Source organism: Takifugu flavidus, chromosome 21 (genome assembly GCF_003711565.1).
Source record: "Takifugu flavidus isolate HTHZ2018 chromosome 21, ASM371156v2, whole genome shotgun sequence".
Taxonomy (NCBI): Eukaryota; Metazoa; Chordata; class Actinopteri; order Tetraodontiformes; family Tetraodontidae; genus Takifugu; species Takifugu flavidus.
Window position 1 is genome coordinate 9,198,936 of NC_079540.1, and position 16,586 is coordinate 9,215,521.

At 47.1% G+C, this 16,586-nt stretch overlaps 2 protein-coding genes across 4 annotated transcripts in view; one reads left to right on the top strand and one right to left on the bottom strand.

Moving 5' to 3' along the window:
- The first annotated feature begins 468 nt into the window (after positions 1–468).
- LOC130518293 (polypeptide N-acetylgalactosaminyltransferase 15-like) lies at positions 469–9,328 on the top strand. 3 transcript variants are annotated; one of them, XM_057020769.1, is made up of 10 exons: positions 469–1,234; positions 1,310–1,476; positions 1,553–1,757; positions 2,010–2,177; positions 2,278–2,395; positions 2,516–2,710; positions 2,789–2,920; positions 3,000–3,101; positions 3,185–3,328; positions 8,659–9,328. In XM_057020769.1, exons 1-10 carry the CDS (start codon positions 720–722, stop codon positions 8,743–8,745), a joined length of 1,833 nt encoding a protein of 610 aa, XP_056876749.1. In that variant the 5' UTR covers positions 469–719; the 3' UTR covers positions 8,746–9,328. The 3 variants fall into 3 exon arrangements, 2 of the variants coding, with proteins under 2 accessions (XP_056876749.1, XP_056876747.1); XR_008947982.1 differs by lacking the exon at positions 8,659–9,328 and adding an exon at positions 3,408–3,426 and having other exon boundaries at positions 470–1,234; positions 3,000–3,130; positions 3,230–3,328; XM_057020767.1 differs by lacking the exon at positions 8,659–9,328 and adding an exon at positions 3,408–4,653 and having other exon boundaries at positions 471–1,234.
- Positions 9,329–9,463: 135 nt separating this feature from the next.
- kcnh8 (potassium voltage-gated channel, subfamily H (eag-related), member 8) overlaps positions 9,464–16,586 on the bottom strand; it is a 31,126-nt gene continuing 24,003 nt past the window's right edge. Inside the window, exons 11-16 of the mRNA XM_057020766.1 lie at positions 14,344–14,558; positions 14,004–14,033; positions 13,141–13,418; positions 12,510–12,625; positions 12,291–12,370; positions 9,464–10,052 (exon numbers count right to left, since the gene is read on the bottom strand). Coding sequence (XP_056876746.1) covers positions 9,519–10,052; positions 12,291–12,370; positions 12,510–12,625; positions 13,141–13,418; positions 14,004–14,033; positions 14,344–14,558 — 1,253 coding nt within the window. The 3' untranslated portion in view covers positions 9,464–9,518. The remainder of the gene's footprint in view (positions 10,053–12,290; positions 12,371–12,509; positions 12,626–13,140; positions 13,419–14,003; positions 14,034–14,343; positions 14,559–16,586) is intronic.

Sequence of the window (16,586 nt, forward strand, 5' to 3'; positions counted from 1 at the left end):
ATTTTCCATAAATCTTTGTAAAACTCTGACTTCTTCTTGGATCAAGAGCACATTTACACATTTATAGGCCCCTCTTTCCCCTGGAATGGACAAAGTTCCACCGACGTAACACATTGCAAATTTTAGTTTTACTTAAAAAAAACAACAAAAAAAAACAACCTCTGACTTGTTCATGAATTTGATGTCAAAATGAGAAATATGATTCCTTCTCTTCCATGTAGGATTTTGTTTTAGAGGTTTATTGAATTTCAATGCATGTGGATATTTTAGAAACCAGTCTTTATAGATTGATATGAATAAAGCAATTGGAGGCTCTTTTTTGTTAGATTTTTCCATCCAGCAGAACTTTTAAAACATGTTTTCAAAGAGCTGCCATCGACCACCGTGTTAAAAGAATGACGTTTTCTTGTAAGCAAATCTCTTGGATTTCTCGGAACAGATGTTCCGGGGCTGGCTCGGGCTTTAGGACCGCGGGATGAGCTGGTTCAGATACAAACTGCGCACCTTCGCTGTGCTGAATCTCGGAGTTTGTTTTTTCGGTTCCTTGACGCTCGCCCTGTGACATGATGCGCTTCTCCATCAGACTGGGGGAAAGTTTCACTCCTTTGAGCTGAATAATCACCTCTTTGGTCGAAAGGATTCGACTTTAAAGTTGAGCCAAAGTTCCAGAATGAGGAAATGCAGCTTTGGGTGAACTGAGGGCGGCAGCGGTCTTCGTGATGGGGCGGTGGAGCAGAGCTGTGCGCAGGAGAACCTTCTGTCTCTGGCTGCTGCTCCTCGGCTTTGCCCTGTTTACTCTGGCGCTCTCCGACCTCTTCAGCAGGGAGCGGGATTATAATCCCGGCGCTCCCAGCCGGTCCCTCTATCGGATTCCCAGTGCACCCGACGTGGAGGTCATAGTGGACTCCTGGGACCCCGCGTTAGAACTTGATGTTGGTCTGCCCCCGCTAAAATCTTTACAAGAAGATCAACTTTTATTCGTGCCATCTCTGGAAGGCACCAAGAACCCGTCGCAGAAGAAGGGGGGTTACAAGGTGCTTCTGCCGGGAACAAACAGAGATAACCGCGACGTCGCGTCCGCTACGCACGGTGACGTGGGTAAAGCGGCGCGGCTCGATTCGGAGGAGACGGGGAGGTATATGGAGCCCTCTTCGGTGCAAAAATATGGCTTTAACGAAGCTGTCAGCGAGGGGATATCAGTGCACCGGAGACTGCCAGAGGCGCGCCACCCCGCGTAAGTGCGGATGCCAAAAAGACCAGATCATTAAACCGTTTCATTGCTGATGTGAACGTATTTCCCCCTCATCAGGTGTTTGGAGCAGCACTTTACAGAATCCCTGCCTTCGGCCAGCGTTGTGATCTGTTTCCATAACGAAGCTTGGTCCACGCTCCTGCGCACCGTGCACAGCGTGTTGAGCACTGCCCCCAAACAGCACCTGCGGGAGGTGCTGCTGGTGGACGACCTCAGCCAACACGGTGAGTCTCCCCGTCTCTCCACATTCGCCTAAACTCTGATCATCCGGTGACTGCAGCGTGTCTGTCCGGCTCCCAGGTCACCTGAAGAGCGTGCTGAGTGAGTACGTGTCTCGCCTGAGCCGGGTGCGGCTGGTTCGGAGCGCCAGGCGCCTGGGTGTTGGAGGATGCCGCTCTCTCGGTGCTGCCAAAGCTGAAGGAGACGTCCTGGTCTTCATGGACTCACACTGTGAATGTCAGAAGGGATGGCTGGAGCCACTTTTACAGAAGGTGGCCCAGGACAGGTATCTTTTTATTATCATTAGTCGACAGTGTTTGAGTGACCGTGGCTGTTCTTTATAAACTGCGCAGTTAGTCTGAACTCTCCTGGAACCTGGGATCAGAATGGTCTCCAGAGACCAAGCCACATATTTGACTCTACTCCAATCTTTTTTTTTTCTTAACCATTGCCTCTTTCTAAAATCAACATTTTACATTTGGCTTCTTTATAGAAATATTTCAACCATAATATGAACCAGTGTGCTGCCTCCTTTCAGGACCAGAGTAGTCTCTCCCATCATTGATGTGATAGACTGGCGGACCTTTCAATACAACGCCACCCAGTGGCCAGTTAGGGGAGTGTTCGACTGGCGACTGGACTTCCATTGGGAGTCGTACACTTGGATGCCAGACGGAGACCCCGACGCTGCAGTTCAGGCTTTGCGGTGGGTTAAAGGTCACATTTGCAGGGCCTACAGGTCCTGAATCATGCATACACATGACAGAAACAGCTCATGAAGGTGGTGCTGATCGCGTCTGTGCCAGGAGCCCCGTGCTGGGAGGTGAAGTCTTTGCCGTCGACCGGCATTTCTTCCAACGTGTGGGAGGATTTGATCCAGGGATGCTGCTCTGGGGGGAGGAACAAATCGAGCTGTCGATCAGGGTAAAGCAAATATTTTTCTGCCACCAACCCGCATTTGAATCTCAACCAAGACACTGAGACCGATTTGGATTTAACTTTAAGACACAAAACAGAAACAAACTTTCATTTCCATGGTCTTAGGTGTGGTCATGTGGGGGCTCCATGGAGGTGGTACCCTGTTCCCGTGTGGCTCATCTGGACCGTCACCACCTGCCGTATAGCTTCCCAGACCAGGAGCTGCTTCAGAGCAACAAGATCCGGATTGCAGAGATCTGGATGGACGTCTATAAGAAGATCTTCTACAGGAGAGACACGCTCGCTCACTTCATCAGGCAGGTGGGTCGAGGAGAGAGGTCGCAGGTCGACCACGTAGGCCACATGGGTAAAGGTGTAATGTTGGTGTTTGTGGTGAAGTCTGAGAACCCCGGAATATCCGACCGGCTGCAGCTCAAGAAGAGCCTCGGATGCAAGAACTTCCAGTGGTACCTGTCCACAGTTTACCCACAACTTTACATCCCAGAGGACAGGCCTGCACTGTCGGGCGAGGTGTGGCACGCACGCACTCACACACACATGCATGCGCACACACCAGACATACTAACCTGAGCTATTTCTTCCTATAAAGCTGTACAATGTCGGTACAGCCAGCTGTGCTGACCACCCCCGGGGGCGGGGCCTGCAGGGTGGGGTCATGAACATCTCGCCATGCAGTGGGACTGGCAGTCAGGTACCCTGAGCACCATTGTGGAGGTCAAGGTAATCATCATGAATTCACCCTGGGGGTAAAAATTCTCCTTCTGGCTATTGCAGCATTGCGAGCTGAACTCAGAGTCTGAAATACGTTGGGGTCCACAGGGGGGGTTGTGTTTCGACGCCATCGGAGAGCGGGTGGTCTTGTCTCGGTGCCCCGCGCAGCGTCCCGCCAGCAGCCGTTTTCAGTGGAAATTTGTGAAGGTAACTCCTCCGATCTAAAATACACCCACCTGCCGGTATGAGAGGCTGTTGGAGCTGATTCTGCGTGTTTCTGCTGCAGCTGAGCGGTCAGCTGGTTCACCTGCAGTCCCAGTTGTGTCTGGAAGCTGTCCCTGAAGTAGGTCTCTCACACAGCAGCCCTAAAGAAGCCAACAGCCACTCCGGAGAGCTTTTCCTCCGGCCCTGCACCCATCACCCCAAACAACAGTGGCACTTTGATCACCTAGTAGAGTAGCTCCGAAAGAAGGCTTAAAACGTGTATAAGGGCTAAAATAACAACCAATTTGTGGAACGGAGCATTTTAAGAGAACTTCCACTGCAGGAATTTTAAACCAGTGAACTCTGTTCAACCTTGTAAAGTGTAAATATAGAACTTTTTGCTCCCTTCTGATTGCTTGATATACTTGAGTAACTATTATCTTCAACAGGGTTTTTTCCCTTTATTCTCTAACGGCACCATGGAAGTTATTATTTTCCTGTTTTAGGGAATATATGTAGAATTCATTATGATATGACAGTGGTTCCTACCTGTAGGATTTATATCACTTATGGTATTTGAGCACAAGCCTGATGATACAGAAATGCTAATTATATTGCACACAAATGTCACGTAATTAATTATTTTAACCACCAGCAGTGTAAAATCAAGGTTATTTTCGGTGGTCTGTAGAGTCCCGGACAAAACATTGAAGGTGTTCCATTTGTAGGAAGCGATTCCATAACAGCCTCATGGCATCACCGAGGTACCCTTGAGCAAGGTATCGAACCTCCATATGCTCACATAGGTTCCTAAGATACACTCTGGGGTGTACGCTGCCATCTCCCCTGTCCAGCTGGGAGGGGCTCCAGTGCCCTGTGACCCCAATAGAGAAGCAAAGAGAAAATAAATTAGGATAAACTCTCAAACCTTTGAGAAATGATCTAAAATCTGAATACAGGTACGTGTTTACAGTTTTTATATACAGGTTTTTGTAATCTATATAATTGCATTTACAGCACAGACACTGAGAGCAATGCGCATACCGTGAAAATATTTCTGGACTACAGTAAGTGCTTGGATTAGACTTTTGTACATGTTCATTTTGAAATGCTAATCAAACAGCTTCATTAAAATAACATTTCTGAGGCGATGACAGCATTCATCAATAAAGATATAAATGAAGAAACACTGAAACTATATAAAATCCTTACAGAAATGTTTACGCGTAACGGTAGTACCATCTACCAACAGCGGGGGGCGCAATCGGTCTTAATAATCTTTGTGACTCTGATGTGATTTCGATTAAACAGAATTATTGAGTATGGAATCCATATGGCAACACCATCCATGTATAGTGAGGGGAAGTGGTTTATACAGCATATTACTGCCAAACCTGTGCATCAAGAAAAATTATGTGTTTTGAGCCTTATGAGCATTTCAGACATGTGAAGGCATCATTTCTTCCATTCAGCTCAGGCTTCAGCCCTGGATTCCTCTCCGTAGCCCACAGGCATCCAGAGCCAATAATCGCAAGCTCTCCATCCCGCTTTTAACCCCTGCTTCACTTATTCCAGACTAGGACGCTGCATCTTTTCAATAAAACATCAGTCATGTGGCATGCGCTCAGCTTCCAGGCATAGGTCAAACGCTTGGCCAAATAGCGTGTTACACACGTTACGTAACTCGGTTGCTGTAGGAGAAAAGCGCTGTGATACCTTTTGGAGTGAGTGTGTCGCGGTGTGGCCCGGCTCCACGTCTGCGTCACACGCGAGCTAACTCGGACTATTCGCATCATGATTTCATCAGATGTGGACCAGTCTATGAGGACTGGAACGGCAGATCGGATCAGGGATATATTTATATATTTAACAGGTGCCAAATGTATTATATTTGCAGACAGGAGGTTATTCCATCAAAGCCATGAAAATGGATCCTGTCTGACAGCTCCAAACATTCCTCCCACCGCCTGCTTTATGGCCTAAATCCTTCTGGGATCTCTGGTGTCTCTTGCTGTTCCAGAATATGGTAAAAGATGTTTTAATGGCCCAACAGAGGGCATTACAGGAACCTGTGAAGTAATGACAGCCGATCACTTTGGTCTCGTTTAGTAAGAGAAACGCAGCCTGGGAGGATATTTGGCTTTTTTGACGATTATAACACGTGACAAATGGAGACGCCATCAAACTGTCATTTCATGGCTGCTATTAGGTTCCACGGAAAAGCGGCGTGTTGGAGGAGGAGTGTGATAATTAAGTCCAGCTAACTGGGGACAAGGAGAACATGTGGAGGAAGGAGAAAAAAAAACAACTTTTATAGTTTGTGTCTAATCTCATGGGAAATGGCGTATTATCTTAATCAGGCGGTCACAAATCAATCTAAATGAGTGGAGACTTGGTTTATTCGGAGTTAACGCTGCTTTAAGTCACGCGATGAGTTTTAGTCTTCATTAAATAACCCCTCCCCCACCAAAGTTTTTAGTGAGCTGGCAGAGATGAAGGTGGTGAAAGAATTGTTATGTGGTATACGATTTTAAACGAATTATTCATTTTAGAACACGTCTTTGCCTTGTAATTGCATGACTATGGTTTTTGTCTCCTCCTGTCTTGTGCTTGAAAATGCCAGGTGAGCAACAAAGGAGCTAAATTAGCAGCCAGTTCTGGTATTCTTGGCTGACGGGCACATCCGGCCCTGCACTTGTGAAAAGAGGGAGCCACCATTAATCTCCACTTCTGACATGCGCATTGTTCTTCTCGCCCCTTCCACCATCGTCACCGCTTGTACAATAGCACTCAAGGGAGCAGCTCAGTCTCATTTATCAAACGCAGGAGATGTCCCACCAGGTTCCCCCTCCGCCCCTTCCCCCTCTCTGCTTTACATCGATGCAGATATGAGTGAATGGATGGGCGGCATTGACCACTCTCGGGAGCAGGAAAACGTCCTTGGAGCTTCCTCCACATGTGCTCTTTATATACAGAACATGGTTACTTTTTGGATGCGCGCACCTTTCTGCACAACTCTGGTCTTTTCCGGTTACAAAATCTGGGGCAACGACAAATACAGAGGTGCTTTACACTTGGCTAAAGTGCTCATTTAAATGGAAGAGTGGGTTTGTAACTGTTCAGATGAAAAGCAGGGATGAATTTGCAGCTGTATTTGGGTCAGGGCCATCATTAAACAATATGAAATGAGTGGATTAAGTAGACAGGCTTCAACAGAGGGACTGACAAACAGCGTTAAATGTACGAGAAGTGCAAAGTCGTCATCGGTTTACGCCTCGGTTTGCAGTTTTCTCAGTTTAGCATTTGTGCTGCACCTTTTCTTTTGCCCACTTCCTCCTCTTGTGCCGGATGCAATCAAATATCAAGTGGCGGGAAGGTGGATCGTAAAGGTGCAGACAAAGAAGGAAGATGAGCCACAATTCGCTAATTGCTTTTTAAGGCAGGTGGTGAATAAAAGATGAGTTTTGGTGGCAGATGGATAAAATGACACTTAAACGGCTCTGATGGGTTTGTGTGTAGATCATTAAATATGGATGGGTCGGCTAGACCCCGGGCTAAATAACAGCATTCCCACAGATGGGCTGAAGGCAAAGTTAAATACACAAATAATCATCCAGAGCTCACATGCCCACGCCCAGCAGCGGTGAAACAGACCACATAAAAGTTTGGTAACGTCATGCTGCCTGTTGCCCACCTGTATCCCCGGCAATGATGGCCTCGCTTTCACCTGCGTTGAACCGTAGAGACGCCCGGGCACCATCAACGACAAATAAATATTACCCAATATGTTCTTAAACAATGTAAACATCACAACTCTTTACTGTCGTGAGCTTCGGGTGCCTTTAGCCACGTTAGCAGCCTGAGAATGCTCATATTTTCTTTGGCAGCTTTCACATCAGATTGGTTGAAATTCCGTGCATATTTCTGTGCCCCTCGGGAGGAATTCCTGATGGCGTTGGCGACCATGAAAGCCACCAGTGATTCCTTACATGACAATGACAGCAGCATCGGCTCAGCTGTTCTCATGTTGTGCGCTAATTGGCAGACATTAGTGTGACAACAGCTGAAATTGAGTACGTTTACATGCAGTTTATTGGAGCTATGGTTAAAATTAAAATTTGGCTTCCCCTTGGAATTGATTAGTCATCCCAGTTAACAGGCAACATAAAAAACGTGTCCTCCTCCTCAACACTAGGTGGCGATGTGCATCTTTTCAGCGTGTTAATACGGCCCCCTTACGGAAGACTGTCACACAACAGGACGATGGATAATCGCACCGCTTTGTTAATCTCGTGCGTAATGTAGTGGTCCTTATTGTGCTGATGCATTCTATCCCTCGTTGGCTTCTTCTCTGACCTTAGATGTTCCTTAGATGTTTTTGATCCGGGGTCGCAGGCCAGGCCGGAGGTTGGGAATCATGATCACATGTGTCGTCCTGCTTAACCGACGAAGGTATGCTACCTATCGTATCATCTGGGCGTCTTGGTCAGACGCGGAGAGCACCGATCTCAGTCAGACTAAGGTGTTTACCTGCACTTCAGTTGTCCACATACGGTCGGATTGAGGCCATAATTTGTCGTGTAACCGTAGCGACTGAAAACATATTTATGTGGTTTTGTCTTTTTCCGCTGTTTGAGTCCAATAATGTTTCGTGACCATTTAGCAAAAAGCATAAAACAGACCATAACAGTCATATTTGTCATTTATTAGCATAACAATTGCCTTTTTCTAATGGATATCAAAATGTAATGCGCAAAAAGGTATTTGATTACAGTACATTCCATCGCAGAGAAGCAGAGTCAAACCTACATGAATTTAAATCAGACCCGCGGATCTGTCGGTGACGAGGGTTCGGACCGTGGGCCTGGTTCACGATTGCATTGGCTGGTACCGGCAAACCGCCTCGGCTACCTGTACAGTAACGTGTCGCACACGTTTGCATTATTTGAAGTAAAAAAAATACATCTTTAATAAGGATACATTCATAGAAATACAAAATTATTGTGCTTTATGTGGGGATATTGCCTTCACTCAGAACTGCTGAGAAAATGAACCTCATATCGGGTAACAATCAGGGAAACGACCAACTGTGATAGCTGGGGGTCACGGGCCAATTTAGTCTCGGTGCTTGGCTCCAGGCAACAGAACGATGGCGACTCCGCCGTGCCTGAAATTAGCCTGCCGTTTAAGGTAAGCAAATGATCCAATATATGCATTTGTAAATGTCAAGTTTAGAGATTAAAAGATTGAACTGCTTCCTGTTAAATAGATATATAATGTGGCAAGCTGGGTTTCCACAGGGTGACATGCAGCATGTTAATGTGTGTCTACAGGCAGGACGCAAAAGGCTCCAAAAGTCATGCAGAGAGCAAGAGAATGAGGAGGAGGAAGGCGCACGGCGCAAGAAACATTGGAAATGAGAACCAGCGAGTCCCTGGGCTCAGTGTGACAGACGACAGCAGGGAGTGTGCTGCCCGAGGCACCCCTGTCTCCATAACCAACACCGCCCCCACCAACACCGCCCCCCCTCCCTTCCCCTCCGTCCTCTTTCCCGAGGGCCGGCAGTAAAGAGCACAATACCTCTTGTCTAGCACCCTTCCTCACTCCCAGTCTGATCAGCCTCAACTCGGCGCCCACTGGTCCACAAAATCCAGAGCGTCGGGGATGGTTGAATGAGCAAGGCGGGGGGGGGCGGGGGAACAGGGCATTAATGGCACTCCTTACTTCCAAAGCCCACCTCCACTTATCACGGTGCTTCCCCGCCATCCAGCAAACCAGCCGACCTGAAACTCGCCGGCAGCCAGTTGTGTCCCACTTGTCCTCCATTATGACATGATCCTGCCTCAAGATGGAGAAGCCAGTGAATTGTGGGCAGCGCCCCGGGCCTGCCGTTGTGCAGCGTGCTACTCCTTTATTTCCCTGGAAACCCATTGTTCTCCATTGGACCCAAACATCATGTCTAACATCACTACATTTGTCTGAAGTAAAGCTAACGAACCTAAACCTTCGGTACTCGGGTTGCCATGCAATGGTGTTTTTTTTTTTTTTAAAATTATTAATATTTTAACGCGTGCTTTGAAAACAGTCTGAGTTGCTTCCCTGCAAATGTCCTCCTACGACATGAGGAACCTCAGGTGATCAGTTTGATCCATTTGAAAAATATATCCCAAAAAAAGTGCCATTTTAGGCTATGTCAAGTCCCCCCAAGCTCAGTTTGCGTAGAACCCCCGGAGCGAACGTCTCCCTGCTCTGGCATCGGTTGTCTCGATGCGATCGAGCCAGCGACGTCATCTCTGCGTTGGGACGTTGCTGGTGGGCTGGCGGACGAGGATGAACAGCGAGTCTCCGTGAGAATGGGTTGAAACTGGAGGGCGAATGAATTGGAAGGTAAAAGGGAGCCGGGTAAGACGGGACATCCCATCTGGAGGTCCTGTTGTCTGAGAGCGTCTGTGTGGCACAAGACGCTGTGCTGCTGAGGTACAATAACTGGAGATGAGGGCAGCGACATGGGGGTGTCCATCGAAATGGAGGCCACCTGGGAGGAGGACGGCGATGGAAAGGACTGGGCAGGGTTGGGATGGGGCAAGTAAGTATGGTGTCCTGGAGAGCAGTGCGTGGGGCAGACTCCTGAAGACGGTGGCAACGAAGGCAGGAGGGTCTCCATGAGCTGCACCATCCTCTTCATGACTTGTCTGAGATCCGCCACTTCCTTTCCGAGGTTGCTCACCTGCCGACACAAACAAGCACAAGTGTTTAGCCTTTCAATCCCCCGCGGGTTGAGGGTAAAACTCCCAAGGAAGCCACCCAGAACTAAAAATATTTGGAGCTATCGTCCTGAACAGTCGTAGAAATTAGGGGCAAATGCAAACAGGAAAACTAGCCGATGCACGCTAGCCTCCATAAGCGTACGTTGGGACTGGTTAGCACTGGTATTGGCAGCGATCCGACTGGTGAGAAGCCGCTCTGTCCAGACACGAAGCCCTGCCAGTGTGCCATCTGCTACTGCCAGTCAAAGCCCCCGTGACCATTCATCAGGCCAATCATGCACATCAGCGCTAATGTAGTGTACACGCACCAGCCTGCAGCTGTACACACAGAACTGCTGCAGCGTGTGGCCGCACTTACACCGTCACGGCGACGGGCCGTCGCGCACGCAAATGAACACGTGAATCTGACATTAATCTGAGCTTTATTTGTGTTTTTGAAAAGCTTTGATGTCCTTCATCTGCAATACTCTTTCTCCATTTCTCGCCACCGTTCTCTCTCGCTGTAGTGGCCGATAAAAGCCCGGGACTAAACTCTGGCTCGGATAAAAATAGCAAAAGTCGAGAGCAATGGGAAAGGTCCAATCTGAAACACTGTCAACACGATTTCAGAACTCCTACTTCAGAGCCAATCATCTGTGGAGAAGGGCAGATGGATACACACAGCCATCTAGAGCTCTTTGTAATTAGCTCTGGTTTTATTTGGACAGTTTAAATATAGGAGTAAATGTACACAGCTGAGTAATTCCTGGTGGATGTTGTCCAGTCGTGGGTCCAGCCTCTCATCCTCTCTTCCAGGAACCAAGATGGATGATTTCATCTGTGTCTCATGGGCTCCATCACTAAGTCGCCACCTCTTGAGTCTGTTCAATCATATCATGTGGGGAAAAATGAACACGAGCTCGGAGTTTGACTGATTCCTCACACTCTCCAAGATAGGAGACGGACTCATTTCTCACCAGTCGTAGCTCCTGAACTTTCTGACACTTAAATGTCTTTCTCAGACAGACATTTCAGACAGATTATTTCCGAGAGGAGAGTGCTTTTCCCTCAGTCCCTCTCTGCACAGAAAGTTCAGCCCAGTAGCCTGCGATGGATTTTTTTTACAACACTAAACTCCACAAAGAAATGACTTAGAGAGATTTCTTATTTTAACGACTTAAACCAAAACATACAAAACTGCTCTAAATTGAGAGTCGTGTCTCCTCCTGCCAGCAGGGGGGGCGTGAAGTAGCCCAATTCCAGCTGGAGCTCCCACCAACCTCTGTCACTCTTCACCCACTTTACGCCTCTTATAAGGGAGCACAGCAGCACCAACCACAGCGTGTGCACCACGCCATGCTACACGTTAGCCACGTCACACCACATAGAGCTCTGCATTCACCTGCTGCTCCTTGACCTTTGTGAATACATTTAAATGTTGGAGAGGAGATAAAAACAGGTTTTTTAAGCTGCGTTATGACAGGTGGAGCACTGGGCTCCGCGGGGAACGGCCCTCTCTGCAGATGGCTTCCGTCTCGCGTGCATCAGCGTTTTCTGGTAGCTGAATTCATTTTCCTATTCCCCGGAAGGGCACGTTCACCCCGCTGAGTGACTCTATATCTATATTTTCACTTCAGTATTGAAATGCTCTGGCCGGTGATTCACGGTGCACCCTGCCTCTTCCTGAATGGGAGCTGGGAAATGTTCCAGCCTCATTATATCCTGGGATGGATAAGCGCTCACAGATATTGGATGTTTGCGGTGACAGGGGCCGGTCACACCGACAGAAACAACCGTATTAGTCTTGATATCCTGTTTTATACTTGATCGAAGCTTTCTGGGTTTAGTTCCTCCTTCCAGGTGGGAGCCATTCAGAGGTACCTCCCAGTGTACTTTTATGTGCACTCAGTAGAATTCTGTTGTCCCTCTGAACATGGAATACACAAGCGACCATATGTTGCTGATTTAATGCCTAACTCAGCTTCCACTAATGAACCTTCCGGTGGCTTTGACATAAGGTTACACCTGTACAGGTGAGAGGTCAGATGAAGCAGGGCTCGAGTATTCCTGCAGTTACAGCGTTTATGGTTCATTAACTTTCTCCCAGCTCAGTGATGTTTAGGACCACATCAGCAGAAGGATGAGATGGACTGATGTGTATGAGAATCTGTCAGTAAATCATTTGATCCGGTTTCCTTACGGAGAACTGAGTGCCCCACCTGCTGGTCCAGGTGTCGCAGTTGCCCTCTGGTCTCCTCTGCTTTAGCTGCCAGCTCCGCTGTGCTGATCTGCAGCATGTCTGCAACACAAGCAGAAAGGACAGCAGACCTTAACGCTCTTCACAGCGCCGCTGCTGGAATTTGTCAGTATTTTTTTAACCCCGTTATCTGGAATTTATGTTGTTTGGAACTGAGGTGTGAACGGTGGAATTGAAGAACCTGTGGCAGATGCTGAGGCACTGGTTGGTTCATTAAAGGAAGAATCTCTGCTGGTGCAGAGAGGGAAGGCCAGAGAACTCTCCGTCCCTTCACTGTCTTCAGTGCCGTCCACTGTCCTGCAGAGAAAGTGCACAGTGATGCAAGGAAAGGCAGGAAGTGGCTGGAGAACATGCTGCAGCCCTTTACAGCTAGCATTTACTGAGGCGGCGCTGCATGGGCGTCGGCGGCATCACTGAAATGTCAAGTTTCATTATTCGATTAGTTGGGAAGGAAATTGAAAGGAAAAATTACAATAATCGCTCTGTTCCACACAAACAAACAAAATGAATTCCATTTTTCATGTAAAAATGTTAGCTAGGCTAAATGACTGCAAGCAGAACCGTGGATTTATTTATATTTGAGTACATAATAAATGTTGCTATGGTTGTTTAAGTCGCAAACTAACGTATGTGTGTTTATTTGTGGGTTTTATGTGCTAGCGCAGGACTGTTATATTACCCATTATATCTCCCTCCTACCGCCGTTCTCTGAGGATTGGATGTGAAATCACACGTTGTTAATCTCTGTGACAAACAGACTTCTTCAAATCCGTCGAGTCAAATGTTCAGAGTAGACAGCATGAGTGCTTCACCTGGGGCTAAGGTTAGAGGCGTCTAAAGAGGCCAGACTGACACTCTGGATCTTCCTCCTAGATCTCCTGTAGCTCTGTGCCGCCGTCGTCGTGGCCTTCTCGCTGTCTCGGGTCAGTGGAGAAATCCCGTCTGTGTCCCTGAGGTTCAGCATCCGGTTCCGCTCCGTCGACAAAGATCCAGATGTGCCCTCGTCGTTTCCCTTCTCCTCGTCCAGCCCGTGCGCCTCGATGATGGGTGGGTATCCTTGAACCACTTGTCCGTTTCTTCTAACCCCAGACTGGAAAGCGGACGCGAAAAAAGATTTAGCGGGATCACCGGCGATTAGGATCAAAGAGATGAAAGTAATTGATTGAAATGTGTGGATATCATGAGGCATGGAGGTAAGACGAGGATGAAATCGGGCAGCGGTAGGCTTCTAATCAGCCCACTGTGACCCCGCCTCTTCTGGGGGAACCTGAGCTTGAGGTTAATGGTTGCTACAGCTGCGACGACCCATCCTAATTTGTGTTTTTCTGTATAGTTTCCCAAAAGGTTGCATTTAATGGCCTCTAACTCATTCTTTAGAGGATTGCTCTCCGTGACCCCCCCCCACCCCCGCCCTACCCTTACAACAAAGAACAAGATTCATTAAATCCAGTCTGTTATCAGAGCTGCAGGTCTGCAGTTGCCCTGCAGACTTTCCACGAAGAGAAGAAATTCAATTTAAGGTCCATTATTTTTGATTGTGGGCTGAGTACATTGTGTGTCTTGGTGTTGACAAACAAGAATAAAGTGTGGGCCATTTACAAGTTTATATTAGCAGATCTAGCTAATATCTGCCCCGTTATCTGTGAGCCATCGATCAGCGTTTGCAGCCGGTTACCTGAGCGGCTGCAGATGTTCTGGCCTTCACCTGGAAGAGAAGCAGAGAAAAAATATCGATTACCTGGAGGCAGCAGAGAGCAGTCAGCTTCATTTTTCTAAAGAACTTATCAGATAAGCGTAATGTTAGAATAAACACCATCAAAACACATGAACACTCTTGTGCTAATATCGATAAGATGTCTGTTTGCATTTGATTTCTTGGCTTCATTGGGGGAATCTGGACACAGTAGCAAAAACTAAGGATGGCCCAACTTTTTTCAAAAACATTAGCATTAGCACGCTAGATATATATTGTGTATAAATCCATCACCCGACTGGCAATTCTAGCACTGACTTACATGCGTTTCCTGCCCCTCCCTCAGGTTGTAGGTGAGGTCCTGCTGGATGTCCTGCACAAAGTGGTGCGAGTACTCCGGGTAGAGGTCCAATACCTCGTACAGGCCCTTCAGGTTGATGCACTGCAGGTCACAGTAGGTCAGCGCCTTGACGTCGGCATTGGTCTTTATCACTCGATCATCCAGAGCCACGTTGGCCCCGATCAGGTCCCCCTTCCCTGCTCAGAGAGAGACGCGGTTCAGTCGTGACTCCTTGCTTTCACATCTTCTGATTTCAAAGCTTATTTCATCATTTAAAGGCTTTACAGCAGCAACAGTGTCTTGTAAGTTTTATTGAAGCCTATTAAAGTTTGGAGATCAGATCAGCATTTTAATGAATTTATCCATCCATCCACGATGAAACATGCACAGCCCCCTCCTTCAAACCCTTAAATACGGCATTAAAAACACCCAGGAGGAGGCGGCGGATGGAAGGTTGTGTGTGTTTACAAAGCCGCTTGAATCCTGTCCTCTCGTCAGCAGCTGCTTCCTGTTGTAATAACGCATAGGGGATGAAGCTAAGTGGCCGTTAGCGTTAATGCTCTTGGAGCAATGATAAAATATTCATTATGGATACTGTGGACTGTGAATGCTGCTCAGTTACACCGAGGCTGGCGGAGCAGTCGTGACTGTTCTTCACCCCCCCCCCCACCATCCCACCCGCCCCTCTACTACTCTTGCTCCTTGCTCTCCACTCTTACTCATCCTCCTCTTCTCTCTATGCCTCTACAGATGTCTGATTCTCCCGCTTTCTCTCATTTGCATTTTTTTTCTAGCTTCCTCAAATTCCAACTTGTATAATTGTATTTTATTTTATATTTTATTTTTTTTTGCGTGCGCCACAGTTTACCTTCATGGTTTGTGTTGTTTAAAATGTTTTTCTCAGTTTCTATTATTGATCCCTGCCTTTTCTCCTCCGTGTCATTTCTTTTTTCATCTAAGCGCCACACCCTTTTTGCACACACACACACACACCACACACACACACACACACACACACACCACACACACACACACACACACACACACACACACACACACACACACACACACAAAGAAGAGAAACAGAAAGAGAAAAGGCTTTTTTTCTCCTTCAGTCGGGCATTCAATGTCAGCCCGACCTTCAGTATGTTCAATAGGCAGCACCGAGACAATACTCTCCACCTGTCAGGTCTCCACACACCAGCACCAACCCACGTACTAAACACACACACCACTCTGTGCACCAGTAAACAATTCCACCCACTCGATGCGCAGACCCGGACACACAGGCACACTTTTTTTTGTCTGTAACGAGAACGGCTGCATGCAGGCACCAAGATAACAGTGTAACACGCACACGCGCACTTTCACATTTGTTCTACACGTCTGTGACATGAAGGTCAGATTTCAAAAGCCATTAAGGTCAATCTGAGGTTTGCATTATACAGCAGACGAGGAGAACACAGCCAGACTGAGACTCTTCAAATGCATTTAAATGTGTTTTTCGCTATGTCAACATGGGCAAATATTCCACCCCTCAGATTATCGACTGCATATTGAAGGAATTTCAGTAGGTTTCTGCAGCCGTCAGTAGCTTCCAAAAACAGTCCTCCAGTTTAGGAGCGTTGGGGTAAATGGAGCGGGGAAAAACACAGTGGTAGCAAACCTAACTTATACCATATTCAACATGCTGATTAAAAAATAAACTGAGTTGTTGCTATTTTAAAAAATATAATTAGCTTTATAGAATTAACCTGCTGCATGAACAGCACAGCACATTCTATAAAAATGCTTATTAATTCATAAAAACTAAAAACTTTCTAAGCTTGAACTGAGGAGCTGCAAATATTTTGAAACCTCCTTCATTAATGTGAGAAATAGCCTCTTGAACTTTATTTCTGCAACTGTTTTCAACCGAAACACACATTCTTTCTTTGGTTTGTATAATGCAAACAACCCTAATGAACTGCTGCCTTAATTAACCAAACGACTGGATTTCACATTAAAAACAATAAAAATAAAAGCACCCCTACAGTTTGTGTGGTGGACTGAAACACATGGACCTGTAGCCTGGACCAGAGGTGATATTACCTGTCTCTGGTGAATTGGACTGATGAATTGGACAGTGCTGAACCACACGAGAAAGATTAAACCAGACAGGAAATAAATTATGGTGCCGAACACACCATAGTGAGCTGGGCATCACGAGGCTATAGCCTGGCTCA

Excerpts from the sequence above, each read along its gene's own strand:
- LOC130518293 (XM_057020767.1), top strand. The coding sequence starts at position 720 with ATGGGGCGGTGGAGCAGAGCTGTGCGCAGGAGAACCTTCTGTCTCTGG. Across the intron at positions 1,235-1,309 it reads CCAGAGGCGCGCCACCCCGC|GTGTTTGGAGCAGCACTTTA; the intron begins GTAAGTGCGGAT and ends CCCCCTCATCAG. Across the intron at positions 2,178-2,277 it reads GCTGCAGTTCAGGCTTTGCG|GAGCCCCGTGCTGGGAGGTG; the intron begins GTGGGTTAAAGG and ends CGTCTGTGCCAG.